The sequence below is a fragment of the Hippoglossus stenolepis genome, chromosome 11 (genome assembly GCF_022539355.2).
Source record: "Hippoglossus stenolepis isolate QCI-W04-F060 chromosome 11, HSTE1.2, whole genome shotgun sequence".
Lineage (NCBI taxonomy): Eukaryota > Metazoa > Chordata > Actinopteri > Pleuronectiformes > Pleuronectidae > Hippoglossus > Hippoglossus stenolepis.
Genome location: NC_061493.1, coordinates 21,897,166 through 21,920,345, shown reverse-complemented (window position 1 = coordinate 21,920,345; position 23,180 = coordinate 21,897,166). Strand labels below are relative to the sequence as shown.

Sequence of the window (23,180 nt, the reverse complement as noted above, 5' to 3'; positions counted from 1 at the left end):
AGCTACTTAAGCATCCACTGCCAAACCAAGACCGATGCCTGGAGAGAGTTGGTAGAGTCTGACCGATTTATTGGTGTGCTGATTTTAAAAACAATCAGCCGTTAAGAGACTTTCACAGACATTCAGTCAGTATTAGCGTTTATGCTTGAGGGTATAATAACTTTTATTTTTACAGATTAAACAAGATCAGAAAAGTTTTACCCCCAAAATCGGTCTGGTTCTACCAATTCGATCGATCATTAACACAATCAATCAATGAAACCAATCAGAAGCTGAACGGGCAGCAGGCGTCTTACATGGACTCTCTTCACGGCCTTTAAGTTGTCGTTACCCGCTGCGGAGGTGACAGGTCCCTCAGCTTCCTGTGTGGACACCAGTGATTGACTATGTCTCTGACCATGATTATGCTGAGAATATGGTGGAGGTGAGATCCACCCACTCTGCAGTATCTGATACTGTGTCTAAAGGACAATGTGAGGACAATGTGAGGACAATTTAAGGACAATGGGCTGGAGCGGTGACATATCGAGTGATGTTTTAACCATGTAGATGGAAACATATCTATATATATATACAGTATATAGAATCTGTGTCCTCTGTTCATCTGATCATATCTAGAGCACAGAGACTCGTGTCATCCATCCACAAAGCGTCAAAGGGAAACTGGAACACTGCAAAACACTGACTCAGAGTAAATGACCTGGAAGTTGTCGGTAGCTTCTGGGCTGATGAGAGGATCTTAGATACAAGTAATGCTGATATGCACTGTTCTTGATATGAATATATATGTTCCTGAACATATCTTTCCAAGAGGTGGTCAATATAACTCACAGAAATAAATCCCCACAAATGTACAAATACAGCATTTAATATCATCCTTGATCTTCAGCATTGTCTTAATTTCTTTGAGTAAAATGTGTGTACCTGCTGCACTTCTCCTTGAGTGATAGGCTGGGTCTGAAAGCGAGCATTGGCCCTGCGCTGGCGGGTGTCCCCATGGGCCCCTTCACTGGGCTTGTCTGTAATCAGAGCAAGGCGGTTGAAGAGGGCCATCTTCTCCGCCAGGGTGAGGCTGGACAGGTCAGGCTCATTTGAGACAAGTTCCTGGCCATCGCCTTCCGCCCCGACACGAGGAGCTTGAGCTGGTTTCTGGTGCTCCTCCACATCCTTCTCCTTCACTGCTGAGTCCAGCTGGGAGGAGGCCTGCATGCTGAGGGAGTCACGGGGGGTGTCAGTCTTCAAATAGCCACTTTATGTAAAAACTCACCCCTAAGTCCACCTCTAGACAGAGACGTGTTTAAATATCATAAGAAAGAGCAATAAATGAGTAGTGAAAATATTATTTTTGCAAGTGATAAAAGATCTTATCTATCCATTAAAATAGGAGGATAGACTCTTTATGAATTATTTAATCAAAATCGTTTTATTTATAAAAATATAACCTGTCTCTCTTCAAACAAACACATGAATTATTAAATTAAGTCCTTACTAAAGGTGTCGTCTTAAGGTTTTATAAGCTAATGTGTTCCTACCCTAAATATTAAACAGCTGAACCTGCATGCAGATACCAGGCAGGTAAATAAGTCTTGAGAGGCGTGTCAGATTATAATCACAGCAACAAAGACATAAGTAGCTCAGCGCACATATGCCAGATAATCATATAATGCACTCATATGTTTGCAGGGGGTTATGATGATCTCCCGGCAGTGTGCTAAGTTAAACCTGGGGTTGGTAAACAAACCGCAGGACACGTGAACCCCTGACTTGCAAAGGGCTTTAACAGGCTCAACCTCTGACCTTTGGAACCTATCTCTTCACTGACATGTGTGAAGTGCAAGTGGGAATCACTGCAAGAGGAATGCATGGAAACCGTGCATGGAAAATATTGAACGAGTTATTGTGTAAACACTGGTTTCCTTCCCGTATAAGGTGCACCCAGCTGAGGAGCAGCACATTAAAGGGGGCAGAAAGAACAAGGTAGAGAGAACTGGATGAACAGATCTCCACTGCAACCAGGAGAGGGAGATGGAGAGTAAAATGCATCTGTATAGCACATTGTTCAGAATCAGTACAAGTCAAAAATTAAGTTTGTAAGATTTAAAAGGTTAACTTATGTCCATAGAAATGATTTGGATTCATTAAAATGAATAAATACTAGATTCAAGCTCATTAAATATATAGTTTATAACCCAGTGAAGTCCATCTAATCGTTTCATTGAATAAAAATCTTAAAAATCATTGAGACTGAGGTGGTTTTCATGCATTAGACACATTCTGTAGTTTAAATTATAACAGAACCAAATATATACACAACAGTGCTGCAAAGAGCACACATGTTATTTAAGTAAGTAGACAACACTGGCAAACACACACAGATACAAAGCAGCTCAGTGCAACTGTACCTCTTGTTTGTCACACTTGTGTTGACGACAGTGGAGCTGGGAATGCAAGCTACAGCCGTGTGAGTGTCCCCAGTTTGCGGCAATGTGGCAGCGTCACTTTAAAGTGAAGAAAGGGTGGTAGAAGTGGAACAGAGTTAGATATACATCAAGTTGACAGGGTTTTTTGAAGAGTCAGCAAAAAGGCATACGATTGAAAAGACGGGAAAGGGAACAGAACATACTGTTCATGGTAAATTTTCAATTATATGATACAAATTACAGCCATATAAGCAATATATAGGAGCTACCTTGAAGCATTGACCACCTCCCTGTTGGTGACAGGTTGCGTTTGTGATCGGTCTTGAACTCTTCTTAGACGTCTTTCGACAGCAGCATTTCGGGAACGTGGTTTGGGAACGCTCCCGTCTGATATCCTCTCCAAGTCCTGAAGGAAGATGTCAAGAAAACATGAGGACTGTTTGGTCCAGCTGAGGTTGAGGATATATAATTAAAGATAATTCATTAAAAGGAGTTGTACCCTGAAGAGAGACCTCTTGGCAGCCACGCTCATCTTGGCTCTGTCGTCAAGCTTCTCTTCATCTACCGAAAGAAGTTATGTTACGTGTCATGTACTGTACTTAAATATCTGGAATCACAGGAAATCACATCCATACACAAACACACATACTGTTATGTGTGCAGTACACTGAACTTACCGTCAGGATCCTGTAGCTGTGATGGGCTGAGACGTGACCTGCAGAGAACAAATGTATGCGTCAGTATTTAGACTGAGTGATTTCAGGAACCACTGGATATGATCGTGATCTGCATGCCACACTTGAACCATGCCCTGCCACTCCATGTAGTGTTTTGTTCATTGTAAATAAAAGGATTCTGAAGAGCTCCTGCAGATCAGAGAGCTTCTCCTGTACCTATCAGACTCCAAACGCTCTGCAGAGGTGATGGGCTGGGTCCTAAACCTCTCCGACATGCGACTCTCTCCTGGAGTGATGTAGCGACGAGGCCTCCGAGCAGGCCTGTCTCGATCACTGCCACTAGCTGGATCTACCTCCGTTGCTGACAGATCTACTTTAGTGGCCTCACTTTTGGAGTCGTGGGTCAATGAGGACGGACAAAGACAACAAAAAAGGGACAAAAATATGTTACTAATGGTTGGTTTTGATTTTGTTTTAGTGGATTAACAGTGCACCAGAAACTCCACTCGAATTAGAAGAACAGGGCCTCACACAATTATATAGCTGCACACACGTAACTTCAACTCAACTGTGAACAGCCATGACCCGAGGTTAACATGCAGAAAACTGCCAAAGGATAACTTGCAAGACCTGATGCGAACTTGCGCAAGTAAGTTAAGCTAAATTTAACCTAAGATTTCATGCCTCATGTTCTATCTGCATTATTTTCCTGAATCACCATTGGATTATTTGTCTGCAACAGCTCAATAATGCAGAGTTAGAGAGTTATTCAGCAATGCCACACAGTGCCCATGCTATTGGACGTACAACTCAGGTTTCCGGTTGGCATTTTCCAGATAGGAGTGTCGCAGCTGTGCTACCGACACCCTGGTGTCCAGGGTGCCCAAATCCCCGTTAGCCACCCCTGCAGATGGAATGGCTCTGGATGCGTCCCGGCTGGCTGCTGCCCTCTCCATACGATACATAGCAGAATGCTCGCTAATACCTATATCTGACATGGAGCGTGTTCGAGTCTTGGGTTTGGGCCCTCCGCCGAGCTCCATGCTTCTGCTTTTGACCTGAGGCAAAGAAGATACCTTCTGGAGGTAGACAGCCGAGTCAAACCTCTGTTGCTCTGAACGATCCTGCTGCTGCTCCCTCCGAGGCTCAAACTCTTTGTCTAGTTGTGGATCTGTTCTTTTCTCAAGGTCATGTTGCTGACTTGGAGGTTCTTGTTGTTGGAGCTTGTACTCCTGCCTTATTTGAAAGGGTTGTTGTCTTTGAGGCTCTTGCGGCTGTCTCGACTGGTCATACTGGTGCTGCCTTTGTGGGTCTGGCTGCTGAATTTGAGCAACATGTTGCCTCTTACTGGGTTCATACTGTTGTTGCATTGGTGGCTCTTGATACGGAATTTGGGGCTCTTGATGGAACATAGTGTCTGAGGATTGATGCTGCCTGGGCTGCTGCCGTACAGATGAGTGGGATGGCTGCAAAGATTTAAATATTCTCTCCTCTTGGCTGTCAACATTCTGTCTCCCCCTTTCCCTCATCCTCTCAACATTTCTCTCTCTCCCCCTCTCCCTCGTTTTGTCCCAATCCCAGTCTTCCTCGCCTTGATTCATCCTCCTCTGTTCTGGGCTGTAGTTTTGCCAGTCCATATCTTCATGCCGGCCTCTGTGAGGATCATCCACACTCTTTTCTCTCCGGCGGATCTCTGAAGGCAGCACAGCTTTCCTACTCTTAAGCAGGCCCTCTGTTTGGGCCTCTTCCTTCAGGGCCTGCCTGGCCTCTAATCTTGCCTCCTTGTGAGCGGCATGGATTTGGTCGGCACTCACTCTCCTTCGTGGTAGTACCTCAGGAGGTACAGGAAGTTTGGCAGTAGCCACTGGGGCAGGCATACCCAAATAGGGCTGTGAATCCACAGCAGGAGCAGAATGTCGGTACTCCGGAGGAGTGGAAGGGTAGGCTGTTTGCCCATGAGAAGGATGGTGGCCAGGGCTGGGCTGAGGCTGGTGAACAGTCCTTTGCTGGGTGGATTCTGCGTGCTGTGGCGTATACTGAGCAGTGTTCCTTTGAGTACGGTGTCTGTTAACCTGATTCATGTCTGGACTCCAGTCAGGGGGCCTCTGGGCAGTTTCATCTCTGGACAATCGTTCCCTTGCTCGGATTCTTGGGGAAAGGAATGGATAAGGGACACTGAGATTCCAGCTCAAGTAAAAAGCTATGAAACTCTCCAAACTCAAACAAGAGGTGATCTAAAAGACATATGCCAAATGTTATTTTCCTCCTTGGGATACAAGGGCAAGTAATTTAATTAATAATCTTATCTAATTATAACTGAGTAGGTGCCTTAAATTCTGGTAGGACAGACAATGAAAAAAGGTTAACATTTTTAAATATTTGACTGATTTTAATTTTCTGGCATTACACAAATCTCATCTGTGATGTGTTCTTGTGAAATAAAAGTTTATGACCTGAGACTATCATGAGACCAACTTGATCTTCCAAATCCTACAATAGCTTTGCAACAAGGTCAAGAAGCAGCATGCTCTGGGTTTAGATTTTAGACTTAGTTCAAACAACTCTCTCGCTCTCTCTCTCTCTCACTCTCTCTCTCGCTCTAATGTCTCTGTGCCAAAAAGTAAGCCAAACTATTTTCATCTATAACCTTCTGACCTCTGGTAGCCAAAGGTTGCTCTAATCTCATTGTAGACCACTAAGCCAGACATAATTGAGGAGCCTCTGGTTTATCTGACATGGCATGAAGGACTTAAACTGTGCTTGTGCTACACAAGTACACACTAATACTAGCTAGCATAAGCATCTGATAAGGTCACAAAGGCAGTCTGTGCCAGTGGAATACAATAGACTTGAAAAAAAGTGTAATCTGAATATCCTAATTTGAGATAAAATAGCTGTTAAAAACAAATTGAATAAACATAAAGAGTGTTGGATTTGATTTCTTTGTAATAAACTTAGGTTTTGAAAGTTGTTATGAAACAACTCAAGCTTCACTAAGCAATCCATGTCTTTATGAAGTCCACCTGTCCATAAAGCTCAAAGACAGGCCATGGACCTTCAATCCTCTTGCAAGCCAACTAGGCCATTCATCTGGGCCACTGTCTGGTCCAGAAATAAACAACCAAGGACCTAAAATTGTGATGGCAGATCTTCCAGGAATACAGAGATAAATCAATCAAAGGTTATGGGTAATCTGTTTCTCTCTACAATCTACAAAGCTGCACAAAACTACAAGTAAAATTAATGTAAAATCCATACATGCAAGGAGCTCTCCTGCAGCTCTCAAGGGGAGAAGCATGTTGTAGGCCATGACATTATCCAAATCACTAACAGGGTTCAGGACTCAGATGTAATTTCATAGGGATTAATAGGCCAGAGTTTGCAGAGATGTGAATAGAGCCTCTCCTCACAAGTGCTGATGTCTGCGACTGACTGAGCCAGGGTCTGAAGCTGACAAGTGTTGTCACCCCATCAACTCTGGTTCACCACTCATGTGCTGACGAAACCCAGGCCACACACAGTCACACTAATTTCACAAGAATGTAGGTGCTGGGGATGATGGGCAGAGGGTCGGTTTTACAGAGTTCTGGGTATGGGCATGTTTGTGTCATGAAGTTGTTCATGTAGATCTGTTTCCTCAAACTGTTCTCTTGTGAGCTTAGTGCAAGTCTTTCAGGCATAAAGTGATGTGTTCGCAGATATTGATCTTCTGATTTTTGGCTCAAAAAGATGGTGCCATGTTTTAAGAGGTCAAAGAGGACAGTGTCTGAGGCCTAAAAATTCGAATAATAATAGCATCAGCTTGATTTAAACCTTTTAAATGTAAAGTGACTGTTGGGCCTTGGTAGAGGTCTGTGCTTTACTGAAAGTCATTATTGTAGTTGATTGCAATTGAAATTTAAGACATTTCCACATCCTTTAATTATAGACCTGTGATTACCCTGTTAAAAACAGATCAGTGCATCATGACCAGTGCTTCCCTGAGTGTCTGAGCGCTGCCCGCTTAAAACCCATGTATCCAGCAGATGTTGTCGAGTGGACAGTTCCTCGAAGACAAGCTGAAGACATTTGTCACAGATCTATGTTGGTGATGTCACCTCAACGTTCATAAATATGAACCACATTAATAATAGCCTTTAGCTCATCGTCCAATTCATCAGTTGTCTCTGCCTTAATGCCATCAAGTCAAAGTCTTGTTCATTTGCTGTACTTCAGAACCATTACAATTCTGATTCCTTTTCTGGTAGCATATTCAAGTTTATAATAGAAAGTGAGATGTAGCACTTAGCTAATTAACCAAGCTGCTGTTAGATCAGGGTTACCTCTTGGGACAAGTTGGGAAATCATATCCCCTCCAAAAGCATATCCTGCCACTTTCCTCCTCGCCCTATAGCCTTTCCTTGATGAGCTCCCCAGAGCATCTATCCATGTGAAACTGGAGCAGGACAAGCATGACACAGCTAGAAAGATATAGTCTGTGGGTAAAAGTAGCCGCTAGCTAGCTCAGCAGCCAGTCAACTTCCCAAGCTGCATGAAATTTGCGATTTGTGTATTCTTTTGTGTATTCTCGACTCTAGTCTGACAATTAAGATTTTACATGATGTTTTGTATTGTTTTAGATGTACTATGGTATCTAAAGTTTTATCCTCTGAACCATAAGCATAAATTCAATGACACTATTCCGATGTCATGCGGTTTGCTAAGTAGAGGTTCTTTATTTTATCTGTTTGGATTAAAGCACTTTGTCACATACCTGCTCTCGATTACGTACAAAAGACTTGATGACCATACAACCTTCCAACATGATGTGTTTTGTGAACGTGAATGCTTTTATAAACTCACCCCTGTCTGTTTAGGATGCTCTGGGCCTGCTGCTCTATGAATAAATCCCCAGGCGATATGCCGTAGCGGGTGGAGGGCAGGGATGCCCGGCGGGCGGTGCGAGGCGAGTTGGGCACTGCTGCGATGCTGTAATCCCTTGTGGAGGCGGGGCTTGGCTCCTGGTGGGCAGCGTCTTGGTGGTGTGGGGGGTTCTGTGGTTGTTGGGGCTGGGGCGGATGCAGTTCCTGGGTTCTGGATCTTGAAGTGGTTCTGCGCTCTTGGGGTCCACCACGCCGATAGTTCTCCATGTTCATCGCTCTTTCCCGCTCAGAATATCTGCTCTGTCTTTCCTGTGTGGGGGGAGGAGCTGGGGTTGTGTGGGCGGGGTTTGATGTGTTAACAGGTGCAGCATCTGGATGAGTCCTCATGTAAACCTTGCCCACTCCAGAGCGGTATGGCACCCTGGGGTCCCGTCCCAGTTCCTCTGATTCCTGTCCGTCTTTGTCTCGCCTGGCAGTTGTCTGTCGACCAGAGGTCTCAGGCTCTCGGCGGGGCCTGTGGCATGGTGTGAAGTCGGTGTCCGCCTCCTGATCCAGGAGGATGCCGTAACGCTCTGATAGCTGGCGGCGGCGCTCTGCTTTGTAGCGGGCTATGCGCTCAGCCTTGGAACTGAGGCTGGAGGGGTCTGTGGGGCCAGATGTGGGTGTAGAGGAGGTGGACAACGTTACTGGGTCGACATACACCAACTTTGGCTCTGGACGTCCACTGCCAACTCCACCTTTGACCTGAGGTGATCTGTCTGAAGATGCCATCTTCTTCTGGGGTGCATCAAAATCCTCTCGACTGTAGCGCCTCACTGTGGTAAAAAGGGAAAATACTCAATATTTGTCAACAACTTTTTTAGACAATCAAGAATTGTAGCAAACTTGTGTCACATGGGAGTTACTGTAAGAACCAATGTCTTATATCATTCACACCAACCTCCATTAGAAAGTAATGATAAAAATGGGGCATTAATCTAACAAAACACATCCCAGACATTAATGTGAATGAGTTAGTCCATGTCTTACAAAATGAACAACATGCTTAAACTGTCAGATTTGTTTGTGCTTTATTGTCACTGTCACATGCATTAAACCTACAGGACAGATGCACAGAGACCAAGTGTTGGTCACTGAGCAGCTCCACTGAAGGAACCAGGCCTCAAATATGTTACAACAACAGTGAAAGTAAATTGGCAAACAATTCAAGCAATGGGTTACAAAAACCAACTAACAAACAATTAACTGGTTCTTTTTCAAATATGATAAGATGCATTTTAGGAACGTCAATCCAATTCCCCAAAGTGCATCACCATATTTTTCTGCCGTGCGGCATGCCATGCTTACCCATCACACAAGGCTCACAGGGGTCTGAGGCGCGGGTGTACCGCGGCGGATCCTCCTCCAGCATTCTGTTGGCTACCAAACCACCGGGTACCAGAGCAGGAGGAGCATCACTTTCCATCCCCTCCAGACGCCGGGCTATCCTCTCCTTCCTGTCAGAGAGGGAAAAAGGTTAGCAGCTGGGAAGTTAAAGAAATAGAAGTGTGAGAAATCAGTGCAATGAGCCCTGAGTATACCTGTTCATCTCCAAATCCTTTGTGACAGGAGTCTCAAAGTGTTTCTTCAACTCTGAAACTGATTGTTTGATCAGAAAACACAAAGTTAATATTATAAATATGTCAAAAGTAAGTATTTTTTATGTTATTATGGCAGAAGCAAGGCGCACCCTTGGGAAGGACGACCAGAAGTTTGGCATCTGTATCCGAAACACTCTTGACCAAGGCGGTCTTGTCACCCAAGGAGAAGTCACTCTGAAAACTGAAAGAGAAGTCACAAACCTGTTGTGAGCATGTGACTCGTTTCATTCTGGATTCTCTCTGAGGGCAAAATAAATAGGTGGCAATAATTCATCAATAGGTACTTCATTTAAATTTGCTTTGAATAAATGAAGGTAGCAGCAGTAAGATTCTTTCTGAAAACTTAAACTGCAACATATAATGTCTTTGAAAGTGAAAATTACCACCAACTATAGTGGACTAGTGTGGACGACTTCATATTTGGTTCTAAAACTAATAACAAGCCAGACGTCATTTGCTGGAGTCTTATCTGAGCCTTCGCTGCAACTCAGCCTTAAGTGACTCGTCTTTAAGAGGTGAAGTCAGGTAAAGGTGAAGCTCAGCTGCTGATACTTCCATCAGGATCCAGCTTAGGAGCCAGGTCATCAAGTCCTGACTCTCCTCCAAGTGGAATCAGACAATCATGGCTTTACGTCTCAGCAACAGCAGGTCACAGACACACACACACACACACACACACACACACATACACACTTAAACTACACTTTCCCGATGTAATAAAAATCTTATACTGAACTACCAGAGGAAACTTTAAATTAAAGCAAAAAGAGGCTCGGTGTAAAGGATTCCCGAAAGAGGTATTATGGTTCTAATACCATGTGAAGAAAAAAGTGTCTTAGGATAAGCTGTTCCAGGCATCTTCAGCTTTTAATGCCTATTGTGCATGATAAGCTAAAGCACTAAACCTATATCCTTGCATATCCCCGTCTTGATGACCAGGCAAATGAAAGGAATGGCAAATGCTCTTAGAAAAGGGTGCGCGTCATCTCCCTAGTTCCACTCACGCCATTTGACCCAGGTCTACGTGGGAGAGTTTTACCTTAAGGCTTCGGATGGAAACGAGGCAGAGCTGCAGAGTTTGGCCGGAGCTTTGGATCCAGATCCTAGATGAAAGAAACGAGACTTAGTCATGAACTTGAATGAAAGAAATCCACTCTTTATGTTTTACGTCAATGATTATCATCTGTGTGCGACTTGTGAAAACTAAATGTACATTTCAAGGGTAACTGTGGCATTTGGGAGTACAATAGATCTACAGTACTGTAGATCGTGTTATCAGAACCATAGAGTTTCTACAGTAAGTCCTGATGTAGAGGGCTTTGGCAAAGTTTTGCCGCAACCCAGCATGACACCTAATATGGCACTAACCAAATATCTTACACTTTTAAATTTTGTATTATAAAAAAAAGAATAAAATAAAAAGTTGACGATGGAGCCTCACTTGCTTGTTGCAGCAGATCTCACTCACGTTTGGGCTTTTTCTTTTCTACCTTTCTTTATATTTCTCTTGCGTTCCCACCGAGGCTACCATTATAAAAATAACGTACGAACTAGTGATCACAAAACAACAGGTGTGACAGACGAGAATAAACTTCAGCCCATTCACAACTCTAATGAGACGCTACACGTGGGCTAGTAAGTATAGCTCATAAAAGCGTGATTATCAAAATAATTTTAATGGCTGCTATTTTAGTCATTAGCTCCACACGTAATGACTATCATCAATCCGCTGCAACCACAGCATGCAGATCTGTACTGAAATAAGATCCGAGTAAAAAACAGCACTGTGACATTCAGTTCTGACTGTAAAATGTACAGCTCACTGTGAGTCAGCTGACAGAAAAAGTTTTCTCTGAAAGTTCACTTCCAGTTCCCTGCTGACCACTGACCCTCTAACTCTCGGGTCACAGCAGGAGCAGAGTGTTGTAAAGTTGGATTCCAGTATATGAGACAGATCATGTTACTGGTCCAGACACCTCTGACTTATTTTGGCCACTAAAGACGGTGTGGCAACAACATCCACACGACTGAAAGTGTAGGATGTAAAGTCCCATGTGATCCCCGAGACATCAAGGTCAAGGGCTTCAGTGACTGACCTGATGAAATTGAAGGACATGTTAGGACAAGTCAAGTCAGAATTAGACATCGGAGAGGCCAGAAATCTGAGTTAGAAGTCTCTGCACCATGGGTGTGATTCCCCATCACACATTTGCCTTAAGTTTGTAAAGATCCTATCCCAGAAGAAGACATGGCAATGATAATTTTATCACTCTCTTTTCATCCTCAAAATCAATAAATGCCATAACCTTTAAAAGCAGCATCTCTTCTCAAACCCACAAACAAGGTTTTAAAAGTCAATGGGACTCTTGTGGAGGAGTGCGTTCGTGTATCTGTCTGTTTATGACTTCACAAGTCTGACTCCTCTGTTGGAAAGCCCCTTGTGCAGAAGTCAACCCGGCTTTTCCTAGGAAACGCCTGCAGGTTGTCAACAAAACAAGCAGCACCAGGCTCACGGTGGGCAGTGCCAGACATCCCAAAGTGAGCGCAGTGAGGAGAAGGATTTCTATAAATATTCAAGAGGTGCAAAATAGACGCCCTGAGTCAACAGGGCCCTCACTTGCACACAATCTGTGTGGAAAGGTTGTTGGGGGAACATGAACGGCCATCTTCCACCTCAGTGGGCAGAGATGCGCCTTGTGGTGTTTGTAAAGGAGAATTTCATGCACACAAAACATTGTCAAGGTAAAACAGCACAGAGAGAAGCACACAGCAGCATTCACCTGTTGAAAATACAGCACCAGATAAGTGGTATCACTACTAACACAGGGACTACATGCATTCCAAGCAGCCTCTATGCTAACATCTAAACTCATAGTAACAGAAATGCAATCAAACCTTCTGTACCAACTCATTAAAATGCAAAATCCTGAGGTGAATTAGACAGGTATGATCAGAATGAGACATTTTCACAGCCTCTTAGTAAGTCTCCCTCTGCCATATGACTGACATCCACCAAAAATGTGTCTTTTAGCTCAGTAAGGAGCTAAACAGCATTGACCAGGGAGTCTATAGAGATAGGGGCAGTTAAGAAAGTCATCCTATAACCAAGCCTTCCCCTTCTACAGGCCTTACCTTGGCCACAGGGCTGGACATGGTTCACATGGTAACTAGAGATCCATGGGTTTCGAAACATGTTTAAGGAGGTGAGCAGCAGACAGCCTCGCTGCTAGACTCCCCTCCGGTGTCACAGCGGTGGTGACGATGTTGGACAGCAGGAGTTGCAGCGGCGGAGGCGAGGGCTGCTCCCGGCAAGCAGACAGGCTGGGATGAAAGTGGTGACACGAGCACACACACACAGGCGAGCACACAGCCACAGCGCAGTGACTGCCCTGGCTACACAGCGAGCTACAGCCTGCACAGACTGGCTGTCAGACAGTGTGTGTGTGTGTGTGTGTGTGTGTGTGTGTCAGTGGAGTGGAGGGGAGAGAGAGAGAGAGACAGCACAGCAGGGTGCTAAAGCAGCTCAGAGCCCTAATCAGATTACAGGCAGAAATTAGCCTTGATGATAAAAACTCTGGAACAGGATTGGAGGAGGGTGCCAGCAGGGCAGCAGGGCTGGTATGGGGTCCAGGGCTACTGGGAGTCAGATGGTATCCTTAAAGCCCACAACACATCAGGTGTGCTTCAGTCAAGACAGCTGAGTGCAAGATAATGTCCAAAAACTGTATTAAATTTAAAATGTTCAGATAGTTTGGCTGTGAAATCTTCCTTATTCTGTTTTTAAATGTGTTCATCCATCAATTCATTATCTTTAACGCCCATCAGTTGAGGGTCGCGGTGGGCTGGAGCCAAACCGAGCTGACATTGAGCAAGAGGCGGGGCACATCCTGGACAGGCCACCAGCGTATCACAAGGCCAAACAACCATTCACAATCACTTTTACACCTAAAGTCAATTTAGAGTCTCCAATCAACCTAATCCCAATCTGCATGTTTTTGGACTGTGGGGGGGAACCACCAACTGGTATCCAAACCAGTAACCTTCGAGCTCGGGAAGCATGGGGGTCCGAAGATTGTAAAATTCAGATTACCCCTGGAAATACAGTTCTTTATGGTTGTAAGGCTTTTACTGACATCCTTGTCTTGATGCCAGTTTAGATAGAATACTCTGTTCAACAGTTAATCATCCCATCAAAGGCAAGTCTCTTTCTGCTCCACATCTTACACTCTGAGCAGGTGAAAAACAATGAAAACCTGTTAATAATACGGTGATACGGCAAAGAGAACAGGTTATATAATATGATAATATGCAGGGATGTGCAAAGTGTTGCACTTCATTGAGATAAAGTATTTTGTGAACTGCATTGCAGAGGTAACTTGGTAATAAAACCCCGGCTCTTTACTCTCGTTACAAACTTTTGGACTGTCTTGCCTGCACGTTAACTCACCTCCTCTGTGTGATGCTTTTTCTCCCTTTCACACACAAACCCCCCCCCCCCTCCACCTTCCCAGGTCTGCCCACGCTGCCTGTAGACGCCCCTAATAAGGCAACATGTGTTGTGAGTGGCTGCCTCGGGGAGCGAGGTCACCCTGTCAGCCGCCGGCCCGTGTTTACCAGGGGACCGTCTCCACGTCTGCACGCTGCTCTGCCTTGTTTTCTTTCTCACTCCCTCTCCTTCACCAGATTTGTCACACTCACCATCCATCTCCTTCTTTCTCCTCTGACCCTTCCTGCTCGTTCCGATCACTCCTCCTCATTCCTCAACTCCTTTTCACGTTCTCCTTTTTCCTTGTTTTTCTTTATCTCCATGTTTCCTCCTCTTCTCTTATTGCCAAATCAAAAACAACAACAACAAGTCATGATACATCCTCAGTCAGTTGCTCTCCATCTGATCGGTTGCATTGTCAAAACAAGTCATGTCGCCCTGAAGCTTTTCTTAGTTGAAAACTTTACTGGCATCACAAATAACACTTCCAAGTAAGAACACTGAGGTGGACTCTGAACACAGAGTCGTTGACAACAAGGTATCACTCCTTAATGTAACAGTCATTTGCAATTAAGCAGTTTAATTTAAACCCCTTTATCAGTCTTTAAATTATTAAAAAAGGAAAAACGTTTAGAATGTAGGATAAGTATTTTTCAATTAGTTTATCTGTTCATGAACCACACCTGCAGCCATATCTCCTAAACCCAGTCAATCTCTCTGTGGGAGGATGAATTGGTTTTCTGATCTTGATGTTTCCATCCAGTGGACATCTGCTCCCTGATTTTAGTCATCTCATGAGGTCAGAGAGAGGTGGGTTATAGAAATGTGAAACTCAACTCAACGGTATTATCTTGCAACACAGTCAGTGTACAAAACAGTCTACAAAACTCAACACCCAGGAAAACATGTAAACACCACGAGATGAGGGCTCAACAAATCGCCGGGTGACTCAGCGTCAGAGCATCTCGCAGCAAATCTTTAAGATGTGAAGCTCAGAAGCAAACTTACTTGCTTCAGTCTGTGGTCTTTATACATACTGAGATTTATTGGGTTCAGTAGAATGACTGAAGTTCAGCCGCGAACGTCTGTTTAAATCTCACAAGCTTCACAGCCGTGATGTTAACTCGCAAAACTCCCGACCATTCTTGGTGCTGAAAATGTTAACCATATGCCAAACAGCAGATTAGTCTCAGTGATGAAAGAGCCACAGACACACATGCACTGATGTCAACACATGTAGAAGAAGTGCATGATTTAAACTGCCCCTCTCTCTCTCTCTCTCTCACTCACACACAAACACACAAATGCACGTCAAGTGAGAGCATGAGGCAGCAGACCAGCAACCTTTATCCTTCCTCCTTACTTAAACATTTACTCTGGCATTCCATCTTTAGATCCACATCTGCATTCCTCTCCGTTGCCTTGCATCAACTCTGCCGGACACTCGGCACAGAAACCTGCCTCCTCTGCTCTTATATGGATATCGATGAGCACAGTGCCGGGTGCCGAGCGAAGACACTGAAGAAGTTCTGCAACTCTTAGGCAGAGCAGGAGACAGGGAGGAAAAGGGGATGAGAGACAAAGACAGATTGGGAGCTGGAGGATTTGGCTGCACTTTCTTAAAAGCTACATCGTCCAGGAACATCTTCACGTTATGTAACTGGACAAGGTAACTTGAGGTAACTCAAGACCAGACAAAAGTATAAGTATACTGTGTCACAGTGGCACAGAGGTCATTTCTACACTTTCTCTGCTTTAGAGAAAGGTCTCTGCTACTAAAATCACCAAACCATGCATTTTCTTTAAATGTCTTATCATATGTGTGCCACATCACTTCATTGTGTTCTATATGTACAATGTTTACCGTTGTTTGTGATGTAACTTGAACTGACTATATTTCATTTCTTATGAAATATCAAAACAACATCCAGAAACATTGCCAATAACAAAATACTACCAACACGCTATGAAGCAAATGTTGATTGCAAAAGTAATGGCTACTGAAAAACGCCCCCATCTGCATTTAGATTGGTTCCTTACAAGCATCGGTTTCACAATAGGATTCTATCCGACACCGGGCATTAAACTAAACATTCGTTGAAAAAAAAATGTGGGCTCCATTTAGTCCTCAAAGGAAAAGCGTCTGTCACTGTGCAACCAAAAGAGAAAGAGGATTTTTTCCCCCCAGTAGCTATTGGTAGCTTTTCCCAGGTAGTGGAAAGCAAAGATGGTGGAATAACCAGTGTAATTATGGGTCCACTGGCCCACTGATGCAGAGGAGCATTAGGATTGTCCCAATAGTCCTGATGTCCAGTGAGAGTGAGATTTCAATACAAGGATTCCTTGGCCTTATTACCTAAAAGGTTATGTTTTCATTGTATGCTGCTGGTTAGTTAGCAGGATTACGCAAAAAATGACTCAACCAATTATACTTTCATTCTCTTTAACACAGCAACTGGTGTTTGCCTTTGCAGAGGTATATAGATTTATGATATAGTGAGTAACTGTGAACATTCTAGACTTTATGACCAATCTGTGAGTATTTTGATAGCGACTATCATGAGTTATTCATGCCACATATAATCCAAGCAGCAATCACATATTGAAAAGGAAGGCAGCATGTTTGCAGGCCAGTGGGAGCCTGAGTCAGCGTTCTGCCTCCTGACATACAAGGTGCTGACGGAAACAGATGGTGGAGACAATAAAAGACGGTGCTGAGGAAACATGCTCTAGGAATAACAAGTGCATGACACATCCACAAGACACTGTGCGGTTCTTTGAACTAAATCTTTGCTCCTCCACCTACAAAAAAATCTTTATAATCTCCGATAATAGCAGGACTAAAAAAAGAGCAGTAACTCTATGTTTCAGTGTTCAACTCTTGCTTTCTACAAGGGAATCACACCTTAAACTTTTTTGTATAAAAACTTTGTGGTGCAACCAAGAGGACAAAGCAAAGCGTGCATTTCTGCATTTATATTACAACCATCAAATGAATAGACATATCACATGGGTGATAATGTGTGTAAGACTGTAGATATGCAGATGAAGAGAATCAAGTGGCAGCAGCTCAACAATGAGGCCAGTCAGTAAACCTGTCTGTTCCGATTGACGGGTGCAGCAGGTGCCGAACACCAAGCAACTGCCGCGCGTATTCACACACGAACCCTGTCTCCCTCTCACACACACACACACACACACACACACACTTTAAAAACAAAACTGTGGAGAAACGACTGTCCCGAGTTGGAACAACACACCAGCCCCAGACACACAGCCGATAGATCAGCTGCACGCACATGCCAACATACAGCCATAATCTGGAGCTTGGAATGCTAATACCCATGTGGTTACTTGAGACAGCACAGAACATAAAGAGGGGGGGGGGGGCTCAGCTGGGACATTACATTCAGTGAAGTACTGCTGAGTTTTAATGTTTGCCTCCTCTACCAGGATGTTTGACCAAAGATGAAAACAATGAGTGACTTCCTCAATCTTAAAGACACCTTAGAGGGTGCGATCTCTAAACTGCCAGACTGAGAAATCCAGCAGGAGACTTGCGTAGGAGAAAATACCTGTCTGAGATTCTGCAGCAGTGTAACTGCACAAGGATAATGGCAATTGTGTTTCAAGGAATCTATGCAATGGTTTTAATTAGCGTCTGTCACTTTAACAACATCACATTAAGCTTATTTATGTTTACCAGCAAAAGCAAAAGCGGAATTCCTGTCCTTTTATTGACTGACAAGGCCAAGGCTACCAAATCAGTGAGGCTATTAAATCCCTTGTTATATTTCCATCGTGGCAGATTTCAAATTATATCATATTGTTTAGGTGTAAAGCCAAAAACAGTCTCTTAGTTTACCATACACATCATTTATGCTTTGCCACTCGACTTGTTGCTGACATAATATATATATTAGCATGAATGAGATTAAACTAGGCAACAGAAAAACAATACTTACAATTGTTTAACTCCAATAATACAGGACTGAGAGAGTTGTTTTGCAGGTGAAGTCCATGTTTCTTTTTCTTGAGAGCTCAGGTAAATGAAACCAGACAAAAGGTTTCACTGGAACCTTGTTCAGCGCAGAGGTGCTGAGGAGGCAGGAGGAGCAGGGGGGATTAGGTAAACCCCAACAAATGATCCAAAGTCATCCACCATGAAGCAGGTCCAACCTCAGCAGCCGACAGATATAGCCTGGTGCTTTCCCACTAGCTCTGCTGCACCAGGGTCAAATAAATTAGTCCACGAACAGCCGAGTAAAGAAGAAAGAGAAGCAGGGAGAGAGAGAGGGAGAGAGAGAGAGAGAGGGAGGGAGAGAGGGAGAGAGGGAGAGAGAGAGAGGGAGTAGGGTATGCTGGAGAGAGACTGAGGTGAAACTGGGGTGAAAGACAGAAAAAAAATAGAGAAGAGGTGTGCTACTGCAGGCTGATACTCCTAATACCCCTACAGCAAATGCTTCTTCAAACTACTCCATGAGTCAAGACTGTGGTTCCCCAAATGTCCATTCTTGTGGAAGAGGTTTGGGACCCTTGTCTGACAGAGTTTAGACTGACGGTGAGAGGCGACACAACACTGCTTCCAAAGGGTTTGGGGCGTGCGGGCCAAAACCGGCGTGGTAACCTCATCCCACAACAGCCATGTATGGGCTGAAGAGAGCAGCCTCGATAGAGGGGCATCAGCCATAAATAGACAGGAAGCGTCAGGCTCCAAGTGCAGAGGGATCGAATCAGCTGTTAAAACTACAATCCACCAGCGTGGTGTGATCCAGACGCTGCAGGGGCTCCGACACTACAACAGCGGGACCTTAGTTAATTCAGGACTTTTAGTAGTGAGGCATTCTTCCTTAAAACAGCAATGTCATATTTGTTACATCTGCATCTACATAAATTCATACATTTTAAGTTGAGCATCATCATCACGCTTCGTGGTTCTAAAAGGCCACAAGTAACAGGTGCTTCATTGAATCTAAAATTAAAGACAAAGCGTGGAGCCTCCATATAACATATCACCACTCATGATTTAATGCCACATGACCGTGATTGTTGCCAAAGTACTTACGACAGGACATCTGTGAGTTGCACACAACAAGGTGTCTTCTGCACTGCACTCATGTCGATGTCTTCACCTTCACAAATACACATGAAAGGCAAAGTGTTAATATTTATGAAAAGTTATGCAGCTATTGTCCTTATCATCGAAAAAGGGAAGAGAGAGCAGCATGCATACAAATCATTTTTATTTTTTGAGGTTTTTTGTTAGTTTGTCAGCAGGATTACACAAAAACCACAAATGGATTTCCAAAGTTCATTTCACATAGAACGACGAAAACAGCATTGCAGTCGGTGTAAGATCTGTTTTGCACTTCCACGTATGCATTTCCATGACAAGCGCATATCAGGTAACTGGATATATGCTTTATCTGTTATAATAAACAGGTCACAAGTTTCACTCTCCTCAGGTCCTCTAATGAAAGAGAAGGAACTTGGTATTGGTTCCTATTTCTGTTTATCTGTTGTTTGTCTCCATCTTGTGGACTTGGCTCGCTACAGCAGCCGAGTAAAGAAGACAGAGAAGCAGGGAGAGAGAGAGAGAGAGAGAGAGAGAGAGAGAGAGAGAGAGAGAGAGGAGAGGAGAGAGAGGGGAGAGAGAGAGAGAGAGAGAGAGAGAGAGAGAGAGAGAGAGAGAGAGAGAGAGAAGGAGTTGGGTAGACAGGAGAGAGACTGAGGTGAAACTGGGGTAAAAGAAAGAAACATTTTTTACAAGAGTGGTGCTACAGCATGTTGATACCCAGTGGGGAAATGTGCAAATTACCCCACAGTGGTTGTTGGACTAATAAATGATCTTATTATTTTATCTTATCTTGAATCTAACTGAATTAATCTTACTTTACAAGAATCACTTGATAAAATTCATCGGAACACTTTCTTTCCTCTACTAGTCTTCAAATTGCAATTCAATATTTTATCTCACAACAAATGCTACAGAGCTTTTACATGTATGAATCCATATCCGTTAGTATTTACACAATTTGTACATTTGCCGTAATCTAACATGACTACTTATATATCTTGTTCTGGATTTTATTATTTTATACACTGTTTACATTGTATACAGTATTAGCATTGTTGTTCATGTTTGTTTACTCATTTACTTTTTAACTGATGCTTCTTATTTTTACTATCCATTAGTAAAAAGTTACTATCCCTGCTCTAACACGGCTTAATTCCTCGTTAAAGGACTAATAAAGGATCTTATCAAGCATCTCATTCTTGTCGTTCCATTGACCAGGTTCATGCACCACTATCACCTGCTGCATGAACAAATCCCAGTGTTTTCCTTCTTGTGCTGTACCTACCTCCGCCTGCTGCAGATGCACATTCACACAGTTGGACCTTCTCCATCACGTTTGGGGTGTGGTACAGGGGGAGAATGTGGGCCGTGCGTGAGGACTGGAGGAGAAGGAGGACAACTGACACTGTGACATTAATGGACTCACTTATTTCCCCGAGCAGCAGCTTGCTTTGACAGGCGTACAGTAACGACAGATATGTAGTGTACTCACTCGGAGGCAGCTGCGGTGGAGGGGCAGCTGTTTCCTTTAGAGAACACTGCATGTCCACAATGAAAACCAAGGTGATATATGATATGATGTTTATAAAACCAAGACAACACATGTCCTCATATGTGATGAGACCACTGTAGATACAAATAATTAATATTCAATAAGTCACTTCATAGAGGTTAGTGCAGGTGTAACTGTGGTGGCCCATTATTTTGAATTAAAGTATTTATACCACAATGTAACAATATTACAATTCAAGAAGTAAAAGTTTGTAAGATTCAAGGAAATTAGCTCAAAAGTATCTTGATGTAACTTGAAGTATAAGTATGTGTTGAAAATATTACGAAGGTTAAAGTTTATAAGATTCAAGACAATTAGCCTAAAAGTATCTTGATGTAACTTAAGTATAAGTATGTGTTTGATATACTATATATTATATGGAAATTATTAATACCTGCGTTAAGAAGTTATTTCACTTTTATCTGTTGGTTTGTTAAAAAGTAAAAATTACACCGTTACAGGTGTAGGCCTGAGGAAGCTGGTTACCGAGGTTACAAGCAGACATGTAGCAGACATACCATTAACCGTTAGCATTAGCATTAGCAGACGGGTAGCTCCCGTTTTAAGTTTAGCAGCAAAGCAGGAACTTGAAGTACTTTCAGGTTAAGAAAGCAAACTGCTCTGGGTCGTGTTGAGGTCAGAGAACAACAGAACCAGAGCAAAACCATCAGGAAAGGTCCACAAACCAGTGCCCCACCGTTAGCATGACTAGCTTAACTAGCATGACTAGCACGACTAGCTTAAGAGCGGCATCGTCGGCAGGACTGAGGTAAGCACGTGGAATAAAACTCACCTTTTAATGTTTTTAAAACACGTGGTTCGTGTTAAAACAAGTGTTAGAAATAAGTGAATGCTACAGGCTATCAGGTAGCTAACACCTGTAGGTAGCTAGCAGGTGCAGGCTAGCTAACAGGTGCTGAGGAGTCAACACACCTGAGTGGAAAATTCTGAGTAAATGCACGTTTTGTATTTGATATTAGATCAGTTCAATAATAATTATCATATTGACATATTCTAATGAGAAAATACTCTGTAGTTCTCTACAAGCAGCATTATTAGATGTTATAATCACAGCAGGGGTCATAATGTCACCAATGTAAAGTTTACCAGGTTTGTTAATACATCTTTATTTATTCTTGAAATGAATGTGTGTGTGTTTATGGCTTTGACTTTACTTCACCAACACTAAATGAACTATTATTAAATCAACTTAACTGAAACAACACAAGAGTAATGTTGTGAATTCATCTGTGTATATACGTTTATTTGCCTTGTCACTGTAATGAACATAATATCTGCACATTACTCTTGACTCTTGAAAAGTCTTAAAAAGCACAATTCAGTTAAAAGGGTGTTAAAGTCAAATTATTATTCTATTGGATGTAAGTTAAGGCTTTGGAAGAGTTTTTATTATATGATTTTGTTGTTTTCATTCGCTAGTATTGCTGCTTGCATCTAGAAAAGTCATCACCTCATTATGAGCGACTGTCCAAAACACTTACATTATTGAGCTTAAATTTAATTAATCTTCAGTTCATTTATTGATGCTTGATTGAATAATTGTAACGTACATAGTAAATAATTCTCAGCCTTATCACAACAGTTGTTTTTTTGTGCATTCTCTGACCAGTATTTCCAGGTTTAAATTAAAGGTTTTAGATTAAATCCTTATGTTATTAAAAATGTCTTAAACTTCTTGCATTAAGTTTGATGAACACTGCAGAAACACTGTGTTTTTAAAATACTGCTTCACTTGCACTGACAAATGTTTTCTGAACAATGTCCAGATCTAGATTGTTATCCCACTTCTCTTTGTCACCTCACAAAACGATGGGATGAAAGTGAAACCAGGGCACACTGTAATAAATAAAGTATCACATAAAGAGGAAGCACTAATCAGACTTTTCACTTTCCTTTTAGAAAGGAAAGATGGAACAGCGCGGTGTCTGAGGATGGATGCCCTCCAAGTCCCAGGGAGCGTGCTGAGAGGTTTTTACAAGGTCCAGCCTAAGTATAGTCTTTGCCAACGCTTTAATCCAGCAAGTGGAGCTCAGTGTGACAGCCTGGCAGGGTAATTGGGCTGAAATTGCTAGTACACAAATCTACATATGTGAAAAGACACACATACTTGTGGACATACACTTTCATTCTGTTTCTATTGCCTTCATTTTACTTTAAGGAAATAAGTCAGCTTTTTCAGAAATGGAATATCTGTGATTTGAAAAAATATGAGACCTGTTTTGACACCTTTCTTTTGACTCCCATTTATGTTTGTATTTCTTCCTTGTGCTGTTCCCGTATATTAATATACAATTTAGATAAAAAAGGAAGTTATATTTCCAGAATATTCTGTAAAGAACAACACATTTTCTCCAGTAGATATGTGAAGTTTGTAGGACATGAAACAATTCCTGTAGATGTCAATTCATGTGTATGTCCCTTTTGAGCAATTGATCACAAACAACG

At 42.9% G+C, this 23,180-nt stretch overlaps 1 protein-coding gene across 12 annotated transcripts in view; it reads right to left on the bottom strand.

The window, feature by feature from the left end:
* Positions 1-18,654, bottom strand: part of LOC118117514 (supervillin) — a 35,857-nt gene extending 17,203 nt beyond the window's left edge. For 4 of the 12 annotated variants that reach the window (XR_004697795.2, XM_035169793.2, XM_035169787.2 and 1 more), the window contains exons 1-14: positions 12,732-14,268; positions 10,639-10,702; positions 9,689-9,780; positions 9,540-9,597; positions 9,307-9,455; positions 7,940-8,774; positions 3,905-5,245; positions 3,314-3,484; positions 3,098-3,135; positions 2,920-2,981; positions 2,690-2,826; positions 2,403-2,498; positions 925-1,210; positions 297-362 (exon numbers count right to left, since the gene is read on the bottom strand). Coding sequence is in view for 11 of the 12 variants with exons in the window: in XM_035169793.2 (XP_035025684.2) it covers positions 297-362; positions 925-1,210; positions 2,403-2,498; positions 2,690-2,826; positions 2,920-2,981; positions 3,098-3,135; positions 3,314-3,484; positions 3,905-5,245; positions 7,940-8,774; positions 9,307-9,455; positions 9,540-9,597; positions 9,689-9,780; positions 10,639-10,702; positions 12,732-12,792 (3,456 nt within the window). In the remaining variant the exon portion in view is untranslated. Of the gene's footprint in view, positions 1-296; positions 363-924; positions 1,211-2,402; positions 2,499-2,689; positions 2,827-2,919; positions 2,982-3,097; positions 3,136-3,313; positions 3,485-3,904; positions 5,246-7,939; positions 8,775-9,306; positions 9,456-9,539; positions 9,598-9,688; positions 9,781-10,638; positions 10,703-12,731; positions 14,269-14,297; positions 14,424-15,448; positions 15,623-18,050 lie in introns of those variants that run through there. The other 8 variants (XM_035169790.2, XM_035169789.2, XM_035169791.2 and 5 more) reach the window with 8 other exon arrangements.
* Positions 18,655-23,180: the final 4,526 nt, after the last annotated feature.